Source organism: Panthera uncia, assembly GCF_023721935.1.
Source record: "Panthera uncia isolate 11264 chromosome B3 unlocalized genomic scaffold, Puncia_PCG_1.0 HiC_scaffold_1, whole genome shotgun sequence".
NCBI lineage: Eukaryota > Metazoa > Chordata > Mammalia > Carnivora > Felidae > Panthera > Panthera uncia.
Genome location: NW_026057582.1, coordinates 74,686,001 through 74,702,894, shown reverse-complemented (window position 1 = coordinate 74,702,894; position 16,894 = coordinate 74,686,001). Strand labels below are relative to the sequence as shown.

The 16,894-nt window shown below is 36.7% G+C and overlaps 2 protein-coding genes across 5 annotated transcripts in view; one reads left to right on the top strand and one right to left on the bottom strand.

The window, feature by feature from the left end:
- The window catches only part of LOC125909756 (olfactory receptor 4M1), a 118,631-nt gene extending 106,143 nt beyond the window's left edge, over positions 1–12,488 (bottom strand). For all 4 annotated transcript variants that reach the window (XM_049613217.1, XM_049613219.1, XM_049613220.1 and 1 more), the window contains exon 1: positions 11,903–12,488. The gene's annotated coding sequence lies outside the window, so the exon portion shown is untranslated. The remainder of the gene's footprint in view (positions 1–11,902) is intronic.
- Positions 12,072–13,168, top strand: LOC125909758 (olfactory receptor 11G2-like). The gene has a single exon (XM_049613222.1). It carries the CDS (start codon positions 12,072–12,074, stop codon positions 13,038–13,040), a length of 969 nt encoding a protein of 322 aa, XP_049469179.1. The 3' UTR covers positions 13,041–13,168.
- Positions 13,169–16,894: the final 3,726 nt, after the last annotated feature.

Here is a 16,894-nt window from a genome sequence, read left to right as displayed (position 1 = left end):
CATCACCCACTTTCCCCTCCCTCCCACCCCCCATCAACCCTCAGTTTATTCTCAGTTTTTAAGAGTCTCTTATGGTTTGGCTCCCTCCCTAACTTTTTTTTTCTTCCCTTCCCCCATGGTCTTAAGTTACACCTAAAAAACAAATAATCCAGTGAAGAAATGGGCAGAAAACATGAACAGACACTTCTCTAAAGAAGTCATCCAGATGGTCAACAGGCACATGAAAAGATGCTCAACGTCGCTCCTCATCAGGAAAATACAAATCAAATCCACACTCAGATATCACCTCACGCCAGTCAGAGTGGCCAAAATGAAAAAATTAGGAGACTATAGATGCTGGAGAGGATGTGGAGAAACGGGAACCCTCTTGCACTGTTGGTGGGAATGCAAACTGGTGCAGCCACTCTGGAAAACAGTGTGGAGGTTCCTCCAAAAATTAAAAATAGATATACCTTATGACCCAGAATTAGCACTGCTAGGAATTTACCCAAGGGATATAGGAGTACTAATGCATAGGGGCACTTGTACCCCAGTGCTTACAGCAGCACTTTCAACAATAGCCAAACTACAGAAAGAGCCTAAATGACCATCAACTGATGAATGGATAAGAAATTGTGGTTTATATACACAATGGAGTACTACACAGCAATGAGAAAGAATGAAATATGGCCCTTTGTAGCAACGTGGATGGAACTGGAGAGTGTTACGCTAAGTGAAATAAGCCATACAGAGAAAGACAGATACCATATGTGTTCACTCTTATGTGGATCCTGAGAAACTTAACAAAGACCATGTGGTTTATAACGAAGTAGCTTTCTTAGCTGTTTCCTCCTCATAAAAGTTTGGAGGCAGAGAAGTATCTTTTAAATTTGAACTGTCTCTGTTTTAGACCAAACTGGTGGTATTTCTCCCAACCAGCATGCTGACTTGCTTGTAAGACACTGGCAAGACTTTGAACTCATTTTATAATCCTGACATTGACACAATTTTGCATCTCATTTACAGCAAGATCAGCACCGTGGCTATCAGAAATAAGATATGGCTGCTATAGAAACTCTCTGTTTCACTGACCATGACTTCAACTTGGATTTTAAAGATCTGACCTTATCCTTTTGTTTCTACCAATGCTCCAGTACACTCAGAGAAAGCCATCCCATGCCACAGTTCTTAGAGTCATCATTGCTGCCATAATAGTCAAGTTCAGAAGCCACTTGCTTGACAAAGGCACTTAATTACAGCCAACAAGTGACAACTTATTTTTTATAGTTTTCTGACTTTTATTTTTTATAAAGGCTTTATTAAAATATAATTCACTTACTAAAAAATTTACCCTTTTGAAGTATACAATTCAGTGGTTTTAGTATATTCACAGAGTCATGAAACCATCATCACTGATTTTAGACCATTCTCAACATGACAAAATGAAACTCTGTACCCAACCACTAATCTACACTCTGTCTTTTTCACTGGCTTCTTTAACTTAGTATAATATTTTCAAGATTAGTATGATATTTTCAAAATCAGTATAATATTTTCAAGATTCATCCATGTTGTACATCTATCAGTACTTCATTCCTTTTTTAAAAAAAATATTTATTTAAATTCAAGTTATTTAGCATACTGTGTAGTGTCAGTATTAGGAGAATTTAGTGATTCATCATTTACATATAACACCCAGTACTCATCCCAACAAGTGCTCTCCTTAATGCCCATCACCCATTTAGCCCATCCCTACACCCTACACCTCCCCTCCAGCAACCCTCAGTTTGTTCTGTGTATTTAAGGGCCTCTTATGGTTTTCCTGCCTCTCTTTTTTTATAATATATTTCCTTCCTTTACCCTATGTTCATCTATTGTGTTTCTTAAATTCCACATATGAGTGAAATAATATATTTATCTTTCTCTGACTTATTTCACTTAGCATAATATACTCTAGCTCCATCCACGTCACTGCAAATGGCAAGATTTCATTTTTTTTTTTGATCCCCAAGTAATATTCCATTGTGGCATGCATATATATATATATATATATATATATATATGTGTGTGTGTGTGTGTGTGTGTGTATATGTGTGTGTGTGTATATATACACACACATACACACACATGCACATATATATAGCATGCATATATACATACATATATATATACACACACACACATACACACACACAAACACACACCACCTCTTCATTATCAATTCATCAGTCAGTGGACATTTGGGTTCTCTCCATAGCTTGGCTATGGTTGATACTGCTTCTGTAAACATCAGGGAACAGGTACTCCTTTGAATCTGTATTTTGTACAGATACACCTTTTGATAAATACCTAGTAGTGCAATTGTTGGGTTGTAGGGTAGTTCTAAGCTTTAATTTTTTGAGGAACCTCCATACTGTTTTCCAGAGTGGAAACTGCACCAGTTTGCATTCCACCAGGAGTGCAAAAGTGTTCCCCTTTCTCTGCATTCCTTTGTAATGCCAGATAATACTCCATTGTACGGATATGCCACAACATTTCAGTTGTCTATTTATCTGTTGCTGAGCACGTGAATTGTTTTACTTTTTGGCTATTGTGAATAATGCTACCATGAAAACTCTCATGCAAGTTTTTCTGTGGACTCATTTTCTTTTTTTTTCCAACTTTTTATTCACACATATTTCAAATTCTCTTGGATATATATTAGGGGTAGAATTTCTGCATCATATACTAAGTCTATGCTTAACATTTTGAAGAACTTACAAACTATTCTCCACATTGGCTATGGCATTTTACAATCCCACTGGGAATATATGATAGTCCAATTTCTCCATATCCTCGCCAACACCAGTTATTTTGAATCACTTGTTTTTTAGCCAAACTAGTGGGTGTGAATTGGCATCATTATAGTTTCAATTTGCATTTCCCTAATGAAAATGAGCACTTTTCATGTGCTTATTGACTACTGGAATATCTTCACTAGAAAACTATATAAATTCTTTGACCATTTTTAAAATGGGTTGTCTTTTTATTGTTGAGTTGTAAAAGTACTTTACATGTTCTGAATATAAGTTCCTTATCAGATATATGATTTGTAAATATTTTCTCCTGTGGGTTGTATTTTCACTTTCTTGATGGTATCCTTTGAAATACAAAAATTTCCCATTTTGAGTAAGTCAAATCTATTTTTTCTTTTGTCTCCTGTGCTTTTAATGTTGTAAGAAACCACTGCCTAATCAAATATTTGCCTAAACAAATACTTAAATTTATAATTTTTTTCTATGAGTTTTATAGTATAAACTTTTGCTTTTAGGTATGATCCATTTTGAGTTAATTTTTGTATGTAGTGTGAGATTGTGCATACGAATTTCATTCTTTTGCATGTGAATATCTAACTGTCCCTGCACAATTTATTGAAAACAACCCTATTAAATATTACGTCATTAAATACTACCTATAGATTACTAGAATTTTACTAGAATGGACAAGTTAGTAAGCACCGTGTTAAGCCACAAAACAAAACCAAAGTAGTCCCAAACTACCACTGTTGAGGATGTTTCCAGGGACTATTCCTGGCACCAACTTCTGCATCAGAAAGGTCCAGTCAGTAGATATAAAACCCTCAGATTAGGTGCGCCTGGGTGGCTCAGTCGACTGAGCGCCGACTTTGGCTCAGGTCACGATCTCGCGGTCCGTGAGTTCGAGCCCCGCATAGGGCCCCTGTGCTGACAGCTCAGAGCCCGGAGCCTGTTTCAGATTCTGTGTCTCCCTCTCTCTGACCCTCCCCCATTAATTCTCTGTCTCTCTCTATCTCAAAAATAAATAAACGTTAAAAAAAATTTTTTAAATAAATAAAACCCTCAGATTATTGTAACACAAATAACTTAATATAAAGAAGAGATTACTAAGGTAATAAAGAAATGCCCCCCCCCCAAAAAAAAGAAAAGAAAGGAAACAGGGAATACTAAGCCGGAAATTGCATGAGCCAGATGCCACTCTTAGTTCTGGGGCAACAAAGGGGAAAATTTGGAATTATATATTTATATAATAAATATTATATAATCTATTTTTTTCTTTTGTCTCGTGTGTGTGTGTGTGTATACACACACACACACACACACATTTATTTATTTATTTATTTATTTATTTATTTATTTATTTATTTCAGCTCTGAAGCTGAAAATCAGACTTCTCAGAAGGGGATACCAGCCACCTGATGCTGTGCTGATGTCACTAAGGGACAGCATTGGTGCTATTTATGCCAGTATTTTAGAAAAAAACATGCATTTTACTAATATGGTAGAACTCTGCATCCTCACAGGGCTTTATCCCACCCTCTGTAGTTTCCAATAAACTATCCACTTCTTGCTTATCCAATCCAATGAGCATGATGTCATTGACATAGTGGGTTAGTGTGATGTTCTGCAGGATGTCTACCATTCAAGGTCTTATTGGACAATACTGTCATAGCAGATGGGAGGAACATAGCCATGTAACCTGTTCCATGTGAGTAGAAATTCTTTCTGATTTGTGTTTTTCTGATAATGTGGGAAACAGCAGATCAGTGTCTACATAATATTTACTTAGATTATGTTAAGCTGCTCTTCAAAAATACATCTGGCACAGAAAATTAATCTCGACATGATCCTGGATATGGACCTGAGGCAGCCTGTCTGAAAGCTCTATCTCTTCCCAGCTAGTCTGAAAGCAATTCTGCCTGCTCAGGGAACTGGCAGGAGACATGCCCATCGATGCTCCCAGAGGCCTGCTGGCTTATCTCCATCTTAATTGCAGAGACTGAATTAGCCCTGTGATTTGGCTATAGACCCTCTCTACTATTTTTTTTACATTAATCCTCCCTGCCTACATACCCACCCAGAGACTTGGCAGAGGCCCTTTCAGGGACCCAGTGAGAGAAACCTTGTCCCTGCATCTGGCACTTGTCTCAGCACCAGCCCTATGGACCATGGTCCTGAGGTGACTCCCCCATCCAAGAATCAGAAAGGATCCACACCTGCCCAAAACCCTGCAAGCAGTCCTGACATCAAACTCCATTGCAGACCCAGCAGCAGCCACATGACCTGGCTCAAATCCCATACAACTACAATCCCACAAAACTGTAGAACTGCAGAACTAATAATTCAGTAAAGTTCCAAAATACAAAATCAATATACAAAAAACAAGTTGTGTTTCTATACACTAAGATGTCCAAAAAAGAAATTAAGAAATTAACAACTCCATTCACAAGAGCATCAAAAAGAATAAAATACAAAGGAATAAACTTAACCAAGGAGGTAAAAGATCTCTACACTGAAAACTGTAAGATACTGATGATAGAAATTGAAAGAGGCACAAATAAATAGAAAGATAACCCATGTTTGTGAATTGTAAGAATTAATATTGTTAAAATGTCCAGACTACTCAAAGCAAGCTAGTTAATGAAATCCCTCTCAAAACTCCAATGGCACTTTTCACATAAATAGAAAAAATAATCCTAAAATTTCTATGGAACCACAAAAGAGCCCAAATAACCAAAGCAATTTTGAGAAAGAAGAACAAAACTAGAAGCATCACACTCTCTGGTTCCAAGTTACATTACAAAATTATAGTAACCAAAACAATATGGTACTGACATAAAAACATACACATAGACCATTGGAACAGAATACATACCCCAGAAATAAAATCATGCATATATGGTCAACAAATCTATGATAAGGGTACCAAGAATACCTAATGGGGAAAAGACAGTCTCTTTAATAAAATGAAAAACTAGATATTCACATGCAAATGAATAAGCAGACCCTCTCTTACACCATACCCAAAAATCAACTTGAAACAGATGAAAGACTTAAACAAAAGACCTGAAACTATAAAACTCACAGATGATAACACAGGGAAAAATTCCCTCATAGTCTTACCAATGATTTTGAGGGTTTGGGTTTGATAAATAAAAAAAAAAGCACAGGCAACAAAAGCAAAATTTAGCAAGTGGACCTATATAAAACTAAAAGCTTTTGTACAGTAAGGGAACAATTAACTAAGATACAAAGACAACCCAGAGAATGGGAGAAAATATTTACAAACTGTTTATGTGATAAAAGGTTAATATCCAAGATATATAAGGAGCTCATACAACTATAAAACAAAGTGTAAATACATATAAATAAACTTAAAATGGGCTCAGGATCTTTATAGGCTGATTTCAAAAAAAGACATACAAATGGCCAACAGGTACATGAAAAGTTACTCAACATCACTAATCATCAGGGAAATGCAAATCAAAACCACAAAAGATACTTCATGTCTGTAAGAATGGCTAGTATCAAAAAGATAAGAGATGGGGTGCCTGGGTGGCTCAGTCTGTTAAGTGTCTGACTTCAGCTGAGTTCATGATCTCACAATTTGAGAGCTCAAGCCCTGCATCAGGTTCTGCACTGACAGCTTGAAACCTGGAGCCTGGAGCTTGCTTCGGATTCTGTGGCTCCCTCTCTCTCTCTGCCCCACCCCTGATTGTATTCTCTCTCTTCTCTTCTCTTCTCTTCTCTTCTCTCTCTCTCTCTCTCTCTCTCTCTCTCAAAAATAAATAAAAATTAAAAATAAAAATAAAAGTCAAGAGATAACAAGTGTTGGTTTGAATGTAAAAGAAAGGGGAGCCCTGGTTCATTGTTGGTGGCAATGCAAACTGGTACAGCCACCATAAAAGACAGTATGAAGGCTCCTCAAAAAATAAAAAGTAGAATTATCATGTGATCCATCAGTTTCACTTCTGGGTATATATGTGAAGAAAATGAAATCACTATGTCAAAGATATTTGCACTCCCATGTTTACTGCAGCATTACTCACAATACCCAAGATACAGAAACAAACTAAATTTCCATCTACAGATGAATGGATAAAGAATATATGGTTATATATATAATGGAATATTACTCAGCCATAAGAAAAAGGGAAATCCTGCCATCTGTGAGAACACAGGGGGACCATGAAGGTGTTATGCTAAGTGAAGTAAGTCAGACAAATACTGTACATCACTTGTATGTAGAATTTCAAAAATGTGAACTAGAAACAGAGAAAAGATTGGTGGTTGCCAGAGGCTGTGAGGTAGGGGAAATGGGGAAGATGTTTGTCGAAGGATATAAATTTCCAGTTATAGAATAAATACATTTTGGATATCTAATGTACATCATGGTGATTACTGTCAACAACACCATACTATATAATTAAAGTTGCTAACAAAGTAGATCTTCACTGTTTTCACCACAAGAGAAAAAGGATATTTATGCAAGGTGATGAAGCTGTTAGCTAATATTATGGTGGTAATCATTTCACAATATGTGAATGTGTCAAATCAGTACATTGTATACCTTAAACTTACATATTGTTACTATATATTATATGTCAAATATAGCCCACTAAATCCAGTGAAAAAAATTTTAAGTAAAAAAGACTACACTGAAGTACAGATGTGAAACAAAGAAGAAATTCAGATAACAGGAGTGGATGCCAGAAAGAGGCCATCTCCCCAGTTTACACAACTGCAGCACACTGACCACCTTGCTCTTTTCCTGACATAACTTAACATATTCCTAGCATCAGCTGTTCCTTCTGCCTGGAATCTTTCCTGATACACTCTTGGTTTTTCCCCTCACTTTTTCAAGCATCTGCTCAAATATTAGTATCTCTGTTAGGCTTTGTTCAAGACCTTGTTTAAAATTACAAGTAATGGGGAAAAAAAGACAGTCTTTTCAACAAATGTTGTTGGGAAAAATGGACAGCAACATACAGAAGAATGAAACTGGACCATTTTCTTATGCCATATACAAAAATAAATTCAAAATCGATGAAAGACCTGAATGTGAGACAGGAAACCATCAGAATCCTAGAGGAGAACATAGGTAGCAACCTCTTTGACCTCAGCTATAATAACTTCATCCTCGACATGTCACCAGAATCAAGGGAAATAAAATAAAAATGAACTATTGGGACATCATCAAAATAAAAACTTCTGCACGGCGAAGGAAACAATCAACAAAAGTAAAAGGCAGACCATGGAATGGACGAAGATATTTACAAATGACATCAAATAAAGGGCTAGTACAGAAAACCTATAAAGAATTTAGTAAACTCAACACCCAAAAAACAAATAATCCAGGTAAGAAATGGGCAGAAGACATGAACAGACATTTTTCCAAAGAAGATATCCAGATGGCTAACAGACACGTGAAAAGATGCTCAACATCACTCATCACGAGGGAAATACAAATCAAAACCACAGTGAGATACCACCTCACACCTTGTCAGAATGGCTAAAACTGACAACAAAAGAAACAACAGGTGCTGGTGAGAATGTGGAGAAAGGGGAACGCTCTTACACTGTTAGTGGGAATGCAAACTGGTGCAGACACTCTGGAAAAGAATATGGAGGTTCCTTGAAAAGTTAAAAATAGAACTACCCTATGACCCAGCAGTTGGACTACTAGGTATTTATCCAAAGGATACAAAGGTACAGATTCAAAGGGGTACATGCTCCCCAATGTTTATAGCAGCACTATCAACAATAGCCAAGATATGGAGAGAACCTAAATGTCCATTGACTGATGAATGGATAAAGAAGATGTGGTATATATATGCCATGGAATATTACTCCACCGGCAAAAAGAATGAAATCTTGCCACTTACAATGATGTGGATAGAGCTAGAATGTGTTACGCTAAGTGAAATAAGTCAGAGAAAGACAAATACCACATAATGTCACTCATATGTGGAATTTAAGAAACAAAACATATGAACATATGGGATGGGGGAAAGAGAAAGGGGAAACAAAACATGAGAGACTATTATGAGAACAAACTGCAGGTTGATGGAGCTAGTTGGGAATGAGATGGGCTACATGGGTGATGGGTATTAAGGGGGGTACTTGATATGATGAGCAATGGGTGTTGTATGTAAGTGATGAATCACTGAATTCTACCCCTGAAACTAATATTGCACTGTATATTAACTAACTAGAATTTAAACTAAACTAAAATACAATACAATACAATACAAGTCCTGCCCTATTTCTGATCCATTCCATTCCCACACTATTCTTCTCAAATGAAAAAAATTATTGTTCATTTACTGATGTTGTTTGTCTTCTATTTCTTTCCTTACCCCATTGAATTGTTCTATGTAGGTAGGAACTTATTTCTATTTTGTTTGCCTAGATATATTCCCAGTGCCTGGTAAGCACTCAATAAATATTTGTTAAATATCCTCATACCAGTTTTACCACTAACGGATATAATAAAATTGTGACTGAAACGTCTCTAACAATTTTTTTGAGAATACTGACAAGCGAAGAATTTTCTTTCTTCAAAATAGAAACAGGGAATTCAAAGGTGCATGTTCATATTATAGTTATTCCAGAAAGCTCTATTACTATTTAATTAGTCCCCAGGAACATTTTGCAATGCCTATTTAGTAAAAGCATAAAAGAAGATAAGAACCTAGTTCTGCAATACACCAATCCTCAGGGAATAGTAGGGCCTGGGATTTCATTGGAGATAAATAAAATTCAAAACAAGCTCATCTGTTGAACAAATACTCTACAAATATCATGGGAGAGAGTCCCAAATCTCAAAAGACTATGATGCAAAGAAATAAATATAGATCATACCTTCACCTAGGCTTTATCTTAACCATAAACATGAGTTTTGCAGCTAGGGAGAAAAAATCTTTTAAAATTTACTCTTTGCAATTCATGGCAGGTTACCACCTGTATTCTTCAACTGTTCTAAAGTTCCTCACAGGATTTTCACTCTCTGGTAGTATTTTATTTCCCCTCTCACATTTATTTTTCTTAGTACATATCCAAGGAGTTAAAATTGTGTTCCCTATTACAAATGCTGAGTTTTCTGCAGAAATGGATTTGTTGGCAAGTGCTTTCTGTTTGCTCTGAAAATAAAAATATCTGATTAGAATAAACTTCAGATGGAAAAGTATGAAAATATTAATTTTTCTCTTGTTTACCCCAGCATAGGGAAATATATTTATCTAGATTTCTTATCCCTTTAAAATACAGATAAGTATTATTTACAAGAGGGGCCTGAGGATTTTGTGTGAAAATGTATAATTAATAAACTACTGGAGGTAGGTGAATGATGAATTCTGTTGCTTGTTCAATAGAGAAAATATACCAAATCTATGATTCCACTGATACACTATCTAGATCATATATTGCTCTCAATCTTACTAATATGCCTTGATTTTATGTGAAATAATTTCCTTTAATGACAAAACCATTCAGCATCTGTGTGCTGTTTCTTGCATTTATAGGTTCTTCTTTGGATTTCGACTTTATACAGTTAGTATTCCCAAAAAATACTGTAACGGGAGACACAAATAGGGTGAGTATTGATACTGATTTGATATACCACTGTTAGTGTCCCATTGTCAATCAAAATCTTAATGAAAATGGCTTAGAGTAAGATACCAATGTATCAGGATACAGGCCAGAGTAAAAAGGACAAAAATAGTTTTAAAAATTCAGTTGAATGAGTTATGCAGATAACCACTAAGACCCAATGGGTATATTAGAGAGTCTTTTCTTCAAAAGAATGCAGCACAATAATTTGTGGGCATCCCATTGGTAAGAGTATTTTTGAAACATAAGAATATTAATGCCTGTTACATTAATAGTAATATTATGCTTTTTGTCTTTGCTTCTGCATATTTTGTCTTCACTATACATAAGTACAATTTAAATGTAGTTAAGTTAAAGGAATTCTATTTTTCATTTCTAGGTGAATGGCCAAGACTCACAAGTTCCATACCTTGCTGTCTCTATAAAAGATGATGCTTAATTCTTTCTCAGATCCTATACAACAAACTCAATGAGAAAATCATACCATTCTTCAGGATAAAAATCCTAAATAAACTTTTTTTTAAATCTTACTAGGGGTGCCTGGGTGGCTCAGTCGGTTAAGCATCCGACTTTGGCTCAGGTCATGATTTCATGGTCCGTGAGTTCGAGCCCCACGTTGGGCTCTGTGCTGACAGCTCAGAGCCTGGAGCCTGTTTCAGATTCTGTGTCTCCCTCTCTCTCTGACCCTCCCCCGTTCATGCTCTGTCTCTCTCTGTCTCAAAAAAATAAGTAAATGTTAAAAAAAATTTTTTAATCTTACTATATATTCACAACAAATCAAGGGAAACACTGTCTTCCAGGACAGGGGGAAAACACACACACACACACATACACACACACACACACACACACACACACACAAACTTCTGTAATTGGAGAATTTCCTCTACCTGCCCTATACTGCCATATGACATAAGATTGCTATGGAAAACAAATGGACTGAACCACCAGGTTGCATTCAGACTTGACACAGTCTACACAGCCCCATGGGCAACAAGTATACATAAAAAGCAGTCCTTCCACATTAGATGCCAAATGTGATAGCCAAGAGTAGATTTCTAAGGAAATAACACATGTACAAGTTAAGCTGTGATTCAACAACAAACTGGGAGGACTTTTAGGTGCCAAAGTGTAAGGCTTTTCCCCATGCTATGAAGCTCAATCCAAGAGGCTGGATAGAGAGAAAGCATTTTTTATGTACCAAACATGTCTGTCTAGTCATGTAGTGAATCATCTATGGTGGAACCAGAGAGCCATTTTGGTCATCACAAACAAGTACAAAAAGCAATATTCCCTGTGCCCTTTCACTTTCTATCTCAGTGAGAAAGAACTTTTTGGAATGTCTTAATATAAATAGGATTTCATTTACTGTTCTTATCAACATTACTAATTCCAATAAATTAATTTTACATTATTCTTTAGAAAGAAATATCAATTTTGCACTAATATGTAATCCAGTCTCCTGACCCAGTTTAATGATAGTCCCACACCATGTTTTTATTTATATTATTACTTACATCTTATCAAAATGAAGTCATGCTTTGGAGAACATGTTGTGATGATCACAGCTTTGTTGCTTAACAGAAAACTCATGGTTTGTTACTTTATCAAAAAATGTTCAAGAATTTGGTGTTTTCTGAGAGAACCAGCATACTCCATTAAGAGTGCTATAACAAAGTCATCTCCATGTCTTTCAGACCAATGAATGTGTCCGGCACAGAAACCACCAACTCCGTTAGCCACTTTATCCTCGTGGGCTTTCCCTCAAGCCCAGAAATGCAGCTCCTCTACTTCGGGCTCTTCTCAGTAGTCTACACGCTGACTCTCATGGGGAACGCAGCCATTGTCTGTGCAGTGCGGTGGGAACGGCGTCTTCACACGCCCATGTACATCCTCTTGGGGAATTTCTCTCTCCTGGAAATATGTTATGTCACCACGACCGTCCCTAACATGTTGGCCAATTTCCTGTCCTCAAGCAAGTCCATTTCCTTTGTGAACTGTTTTGCACAGTTCTACTTCTTCTTCTCTCTGGGGTGTGATGAGGGCTTCTTCCTCTGCATCATGGCCTTTGACAGGTACCTTGCCATCTGTCGTCCTCTGCATTACCCACGCATTATGACGAAACAGCTGTACACTGGCCTTGCCATCTTTGGCTGGTCGTGCGGGTTCGTCCTCTTCCTAACCCCAGTTGTTCTCGTTTCACAGTTACCCTACTGTGGCCCAAATACCATCAACTATTTCTTGTGTGATCCTGCCCCGTTGATGATGCTGTCCTGTTCTGAAGACACCACAACACAGTTCATTTACTCTACTTTCAATGCTGTTTTCATGATTGGAACCTTTCTCTTTGTTCTTTGTTCCTATGCTCTGGTGATTGTGGCTGTGCTAAGGATGCCCTCAGCAGCAGGCAAACGCAAGGCTTTCTCCACTTGTGCTTCTCATCTGGCAGTGGTGATCCTGTTTTTTGGCTCTGTTATGGTGATGTATGTTAGTCCTGGATCAGGACGCCCAGTGAAAATGCAGAAAATTGTGACCTTACTTTATTCTGTGATAACACCCCTCTGTAATCCTCTAATCTATAGCCTTAGGAACAAGGAAATGAAGACTGCTCTGAAGAAAATCTTTGGCACTGCGCATGGTATTCATAAAATGTAAATCAGTCAAATTCCATCACTGGAGTGTAACTTCCCTTAACAAAACATGAGTGATATATTTGTCTGAAAATTCACTAAACTGTATTTCAAAACTACTAAAATGAAAGCCCATTATCATCTTAAACACCACTCACCACAAATTGTAGTAGTCTTATTTAAGAATGTATTTTAGCAAGTGGATTCAATTTTGTTTTGAAGCTATTTATCAAGTAAGTGAAATTTTAGTATCTAAGCCCATTAGTCCCTCTATATGTAATTCAATTTCTAAAAAGACAGAGGTCTATTTTGCATTACTGAGTTGAAACAACTGATACACATGTAATAGAGAGCACAGATTGCTTTGGGCATTAACACTGTAAGCCAATAATTCTCCACTGAGACATACTTACTGAGAAGGAAGATGCAAATTTGAAGGAAGTCTACCCTGTCAAAGTATGCATCTTTAAGGAAACAGACTAATAGCCTTAGCTGGATATTAATGATTTTTCAGAGGGCACAGGACAAGGATTAGGAATTTACAGTGTATTAGCTACCTAGAATACGGTAAAGATAAGAGCTAAACATAAAGTCCAGGACATTACTCAAGGCGTAACTCAGCTTGGGGTAAATACAGTTAAACAACAGTTTCTGGTACCATGTGTGGTTTAATTTTAGCACTGTGTGACTTATTTTAATGCCATAACCATCTTAAAACTATTTCCATAAACTTCACACTTGTCAGAATGGCTAAAATAAAAAACACAAGAAACTAGCATTGGCAAGGATGTGGAGGAAAAAGGAAACTCATGTACTGTTGGTGGGAATACAAACTGGTGCAGCTACCATAGAAAACAGTATGGAGGTTCCTTAAAAATTAAAAATAGAATTACCATATGATCCAGTTATTCTACTACTGGATATTTACCCACAGAAAATGAAAATGCTAATTTGAGGTGATGCAGGCACCCCAGGTCCACTGTAGCATTATTTACAATAGCCAAGATATGACAGCAATCCAATGCCCACCCATAGATGAATAGATAAAGAACATATGGAAGATAAAGAAGATAGATATGTCTATGTATACATACACATACAATGGACTATTGCTCAACCATAAAAAGAATGAAATTTTTCCATTTGCAATAACATGGATGGACCTACAGAATATAATGCTAAGCAAAGTAAGTCAGACAGAGAAAGACAAAATAGCATATTATTTCACTCATAGGTGGAAATTAAGAACCAAATGAACAAAGAAAGAGACCAAAAACAAAACAAAAAAACAAACAAAACCCGATCCTTAAATAATAAAGAACAAACTGGTGGTTGAAAAAGGGGAGGTAAGTGGAGGGATGGGTGAATGAGGTGTATGGAATTAAGAGTTTTTTGAACCCCTATATTGTACACCTGAAACAAATATAACACTATATGTTAATTACACTAGAATTTCTTTCTCAATATATTTTATTAGTGACCTATCTCAGTGAGTTATGGCATATTACAAAGATAAACCAAAATTATATTGATCCATCAACATTTCCCTATGGTTAGCCTTTGATGTATGTAAATATCTCTATGTTCAATTATAAGGTTAACACAACTTTACTTTTTCTTTTGTTCCGTCTCTTTATTCAATTTTTAAATATGTTTTTATTTTAATTCCTATGTAGTTAACATACAGTGTTAAATAGTTTCAGGTATAGAATACAGTGATTCAACATCTATACATTACTCAGTGCTCCTCATAATACTGGAATATAAAAAATAAATGAATAAAATTTTAAAATATTTATTTTCTCCTCTGGGATGCAGCAAAGGCAGTCATAAGAGGAAAGCATATAGCAGTCCAGGGCTTCCTAAACAGGAAGAAATGTCTCAGATACACAACCTAACCTTACACCCTAAAGAGCTGGAAAAACAACAGCAAATATAGCAGAAGACAGGAAATAATAAAGTTTAGAGCAGAAATTAATGCACTGAAACAAAAAAAAAAACCCAAAAAACAAAAAAAAAAAAAGTAGATCAATGAAACCAGAAGTTGGTTCTTTGAAAGAAATAACAAAATTGATAAACCACTAGCCAGTTTAATCAAAAAGAAAAAGGAAAGAACCCAAATACTAAAATCAAGAATGAAAGAGGAAAGATCACAACCAAAACAACAGAAATACAAACAATAATAAGAGAATAATATGAGATCCTGTACACCAATAAATTGGGCAATCTGGAAGAAATACACAAATTCCTAGGAACATATAAACCACCAAAACTGAAACAGGAAGAAACAGAAATTTGAACACACCCATAACCAGTAAAGAAATATAATTAATAATCAAAAATCACCTAAAAAACAATGGTCCAGGGCCAGATGGCTTTCCAAGGGAATTCTAACACACATTTAAGGAAGAGTTAACAACTATGCTCTCTTTTAAAAATTTAATTAATTTATTTTAATATGAAATCTATTGTCAAACTGGTTCCCATACAACACCCAGTGCTCATCCCAACAGGTGCCCTCAATACCCATCACCCACTATCCCTTCCCTCCCACCGCCCATCAACCCTCAGTTTGTTCTCAGTTTTTAAGACTCTCTTATGTTTTGGCTCTCTCCCTCTCTAACTTTTTTTTCCTTCCCCTTCCCCATGGTCTTCTGTTAAGTTTCTCAGGATCCACAAAAGAGTGAAAACATGGTATGTGTCTTTCTCTGTGTGACTTATTTCACTTAGCATAACACTCTCTAGTCCCATCAACATTGCTACAATAGGCCATATTTCATTCTTTCTCATTGCCACATAGCATTCCATTGTGTATATAAACAACGATTTCTTTATCCATTCATCAGTTGATGGACATTTAGGCTCTTTCCATAATTTGGCTATTGTTGAAAGTGCTGCTATAAACATTGGGGTACAAGTGCCCCTATGCATCAGCACTCCTGTATCCCTTGGGTAAATTCCCAGCAGTGCTATTGCTGGGTCATAGGGTAGGTCTATTTTTAATTTTTTGAGGAACCTGCACACTGTTTTCCAGAGCAGCTGCACCAGTTTGCATTCCCACCAACAGTTCAAGAGGGTTCCCGTTTCTCCACATCCGCTTCAGCATCTATAGTCTCCTGATTTGTTCATTTTAGCCAATCTGACTGGTGTGAAGTGATATCTCAGAGTGGTTTTTGATTTGTATTTCCATGAAGAGGACGTGGAGTATCTTTTAATGTGCCTGATGGCCATCCGATTGTCTTCTTTAGAGAAGTATCTGTTCATGTTTTCGGCCCATTTCTTCACTGGATTATTTGTTTTTCAGGTGTGGAGTTTGGTGAGCTCTTTATAGATTTTGGATACTAGCCCTTTGTCCAATATGTCACTTGCAAATATCTTTTCCCATTCCATTGGTTGCCTTTTAGTTGTGTTGATTGTTTCCTTTGCTGTGCAGAAGCTTTTTATCTTCATGAGGTCCCAATAGCTCATTTTTGCTTCTAATGCCCTTGCCTTTGGGGATGTGTCAAGTAAGAAATTGCTGCGGCTGAGGTCAGAGAGGTTTTTTCCTGCTTTCTCCTCTAGGGTTTTGATGGTTTCCTGTCTCCCATTCAGGTCCTTTACCCATTTTGAGTTTATTTTTGTGAATGGTGTGAGAAAGTGGTCTAGTTTCATCCTTCTGCATGTTGCTGTCCAGTCCTCCCAGCACCATTTGTTAAAGAGACTGTCTTGTTTCCATTGGATATTGTTTCCGGCTTTGTCAAAGATTAGTTGGCCATACTTCTGTGGGTCAAGTTCTGGGGTTTCTATTCTCTTCCATTGGTCTATGTGTCTGTTTTTGTGCCAATACCATGCTGTCTTGATGATTACAGCTTTGGAGTAGAGGCTAAAGTCTGGGATTGT

What these genes read in the sequence shown, in the direction of transcription:
- LOC125909758 (XM_049613222.1), top strand. Translation starts at nt 12,072, where the DNA reads ATGTCTTTCAGACCAATGAATGTGTCCGGCACAGAAACCACCAACTCC.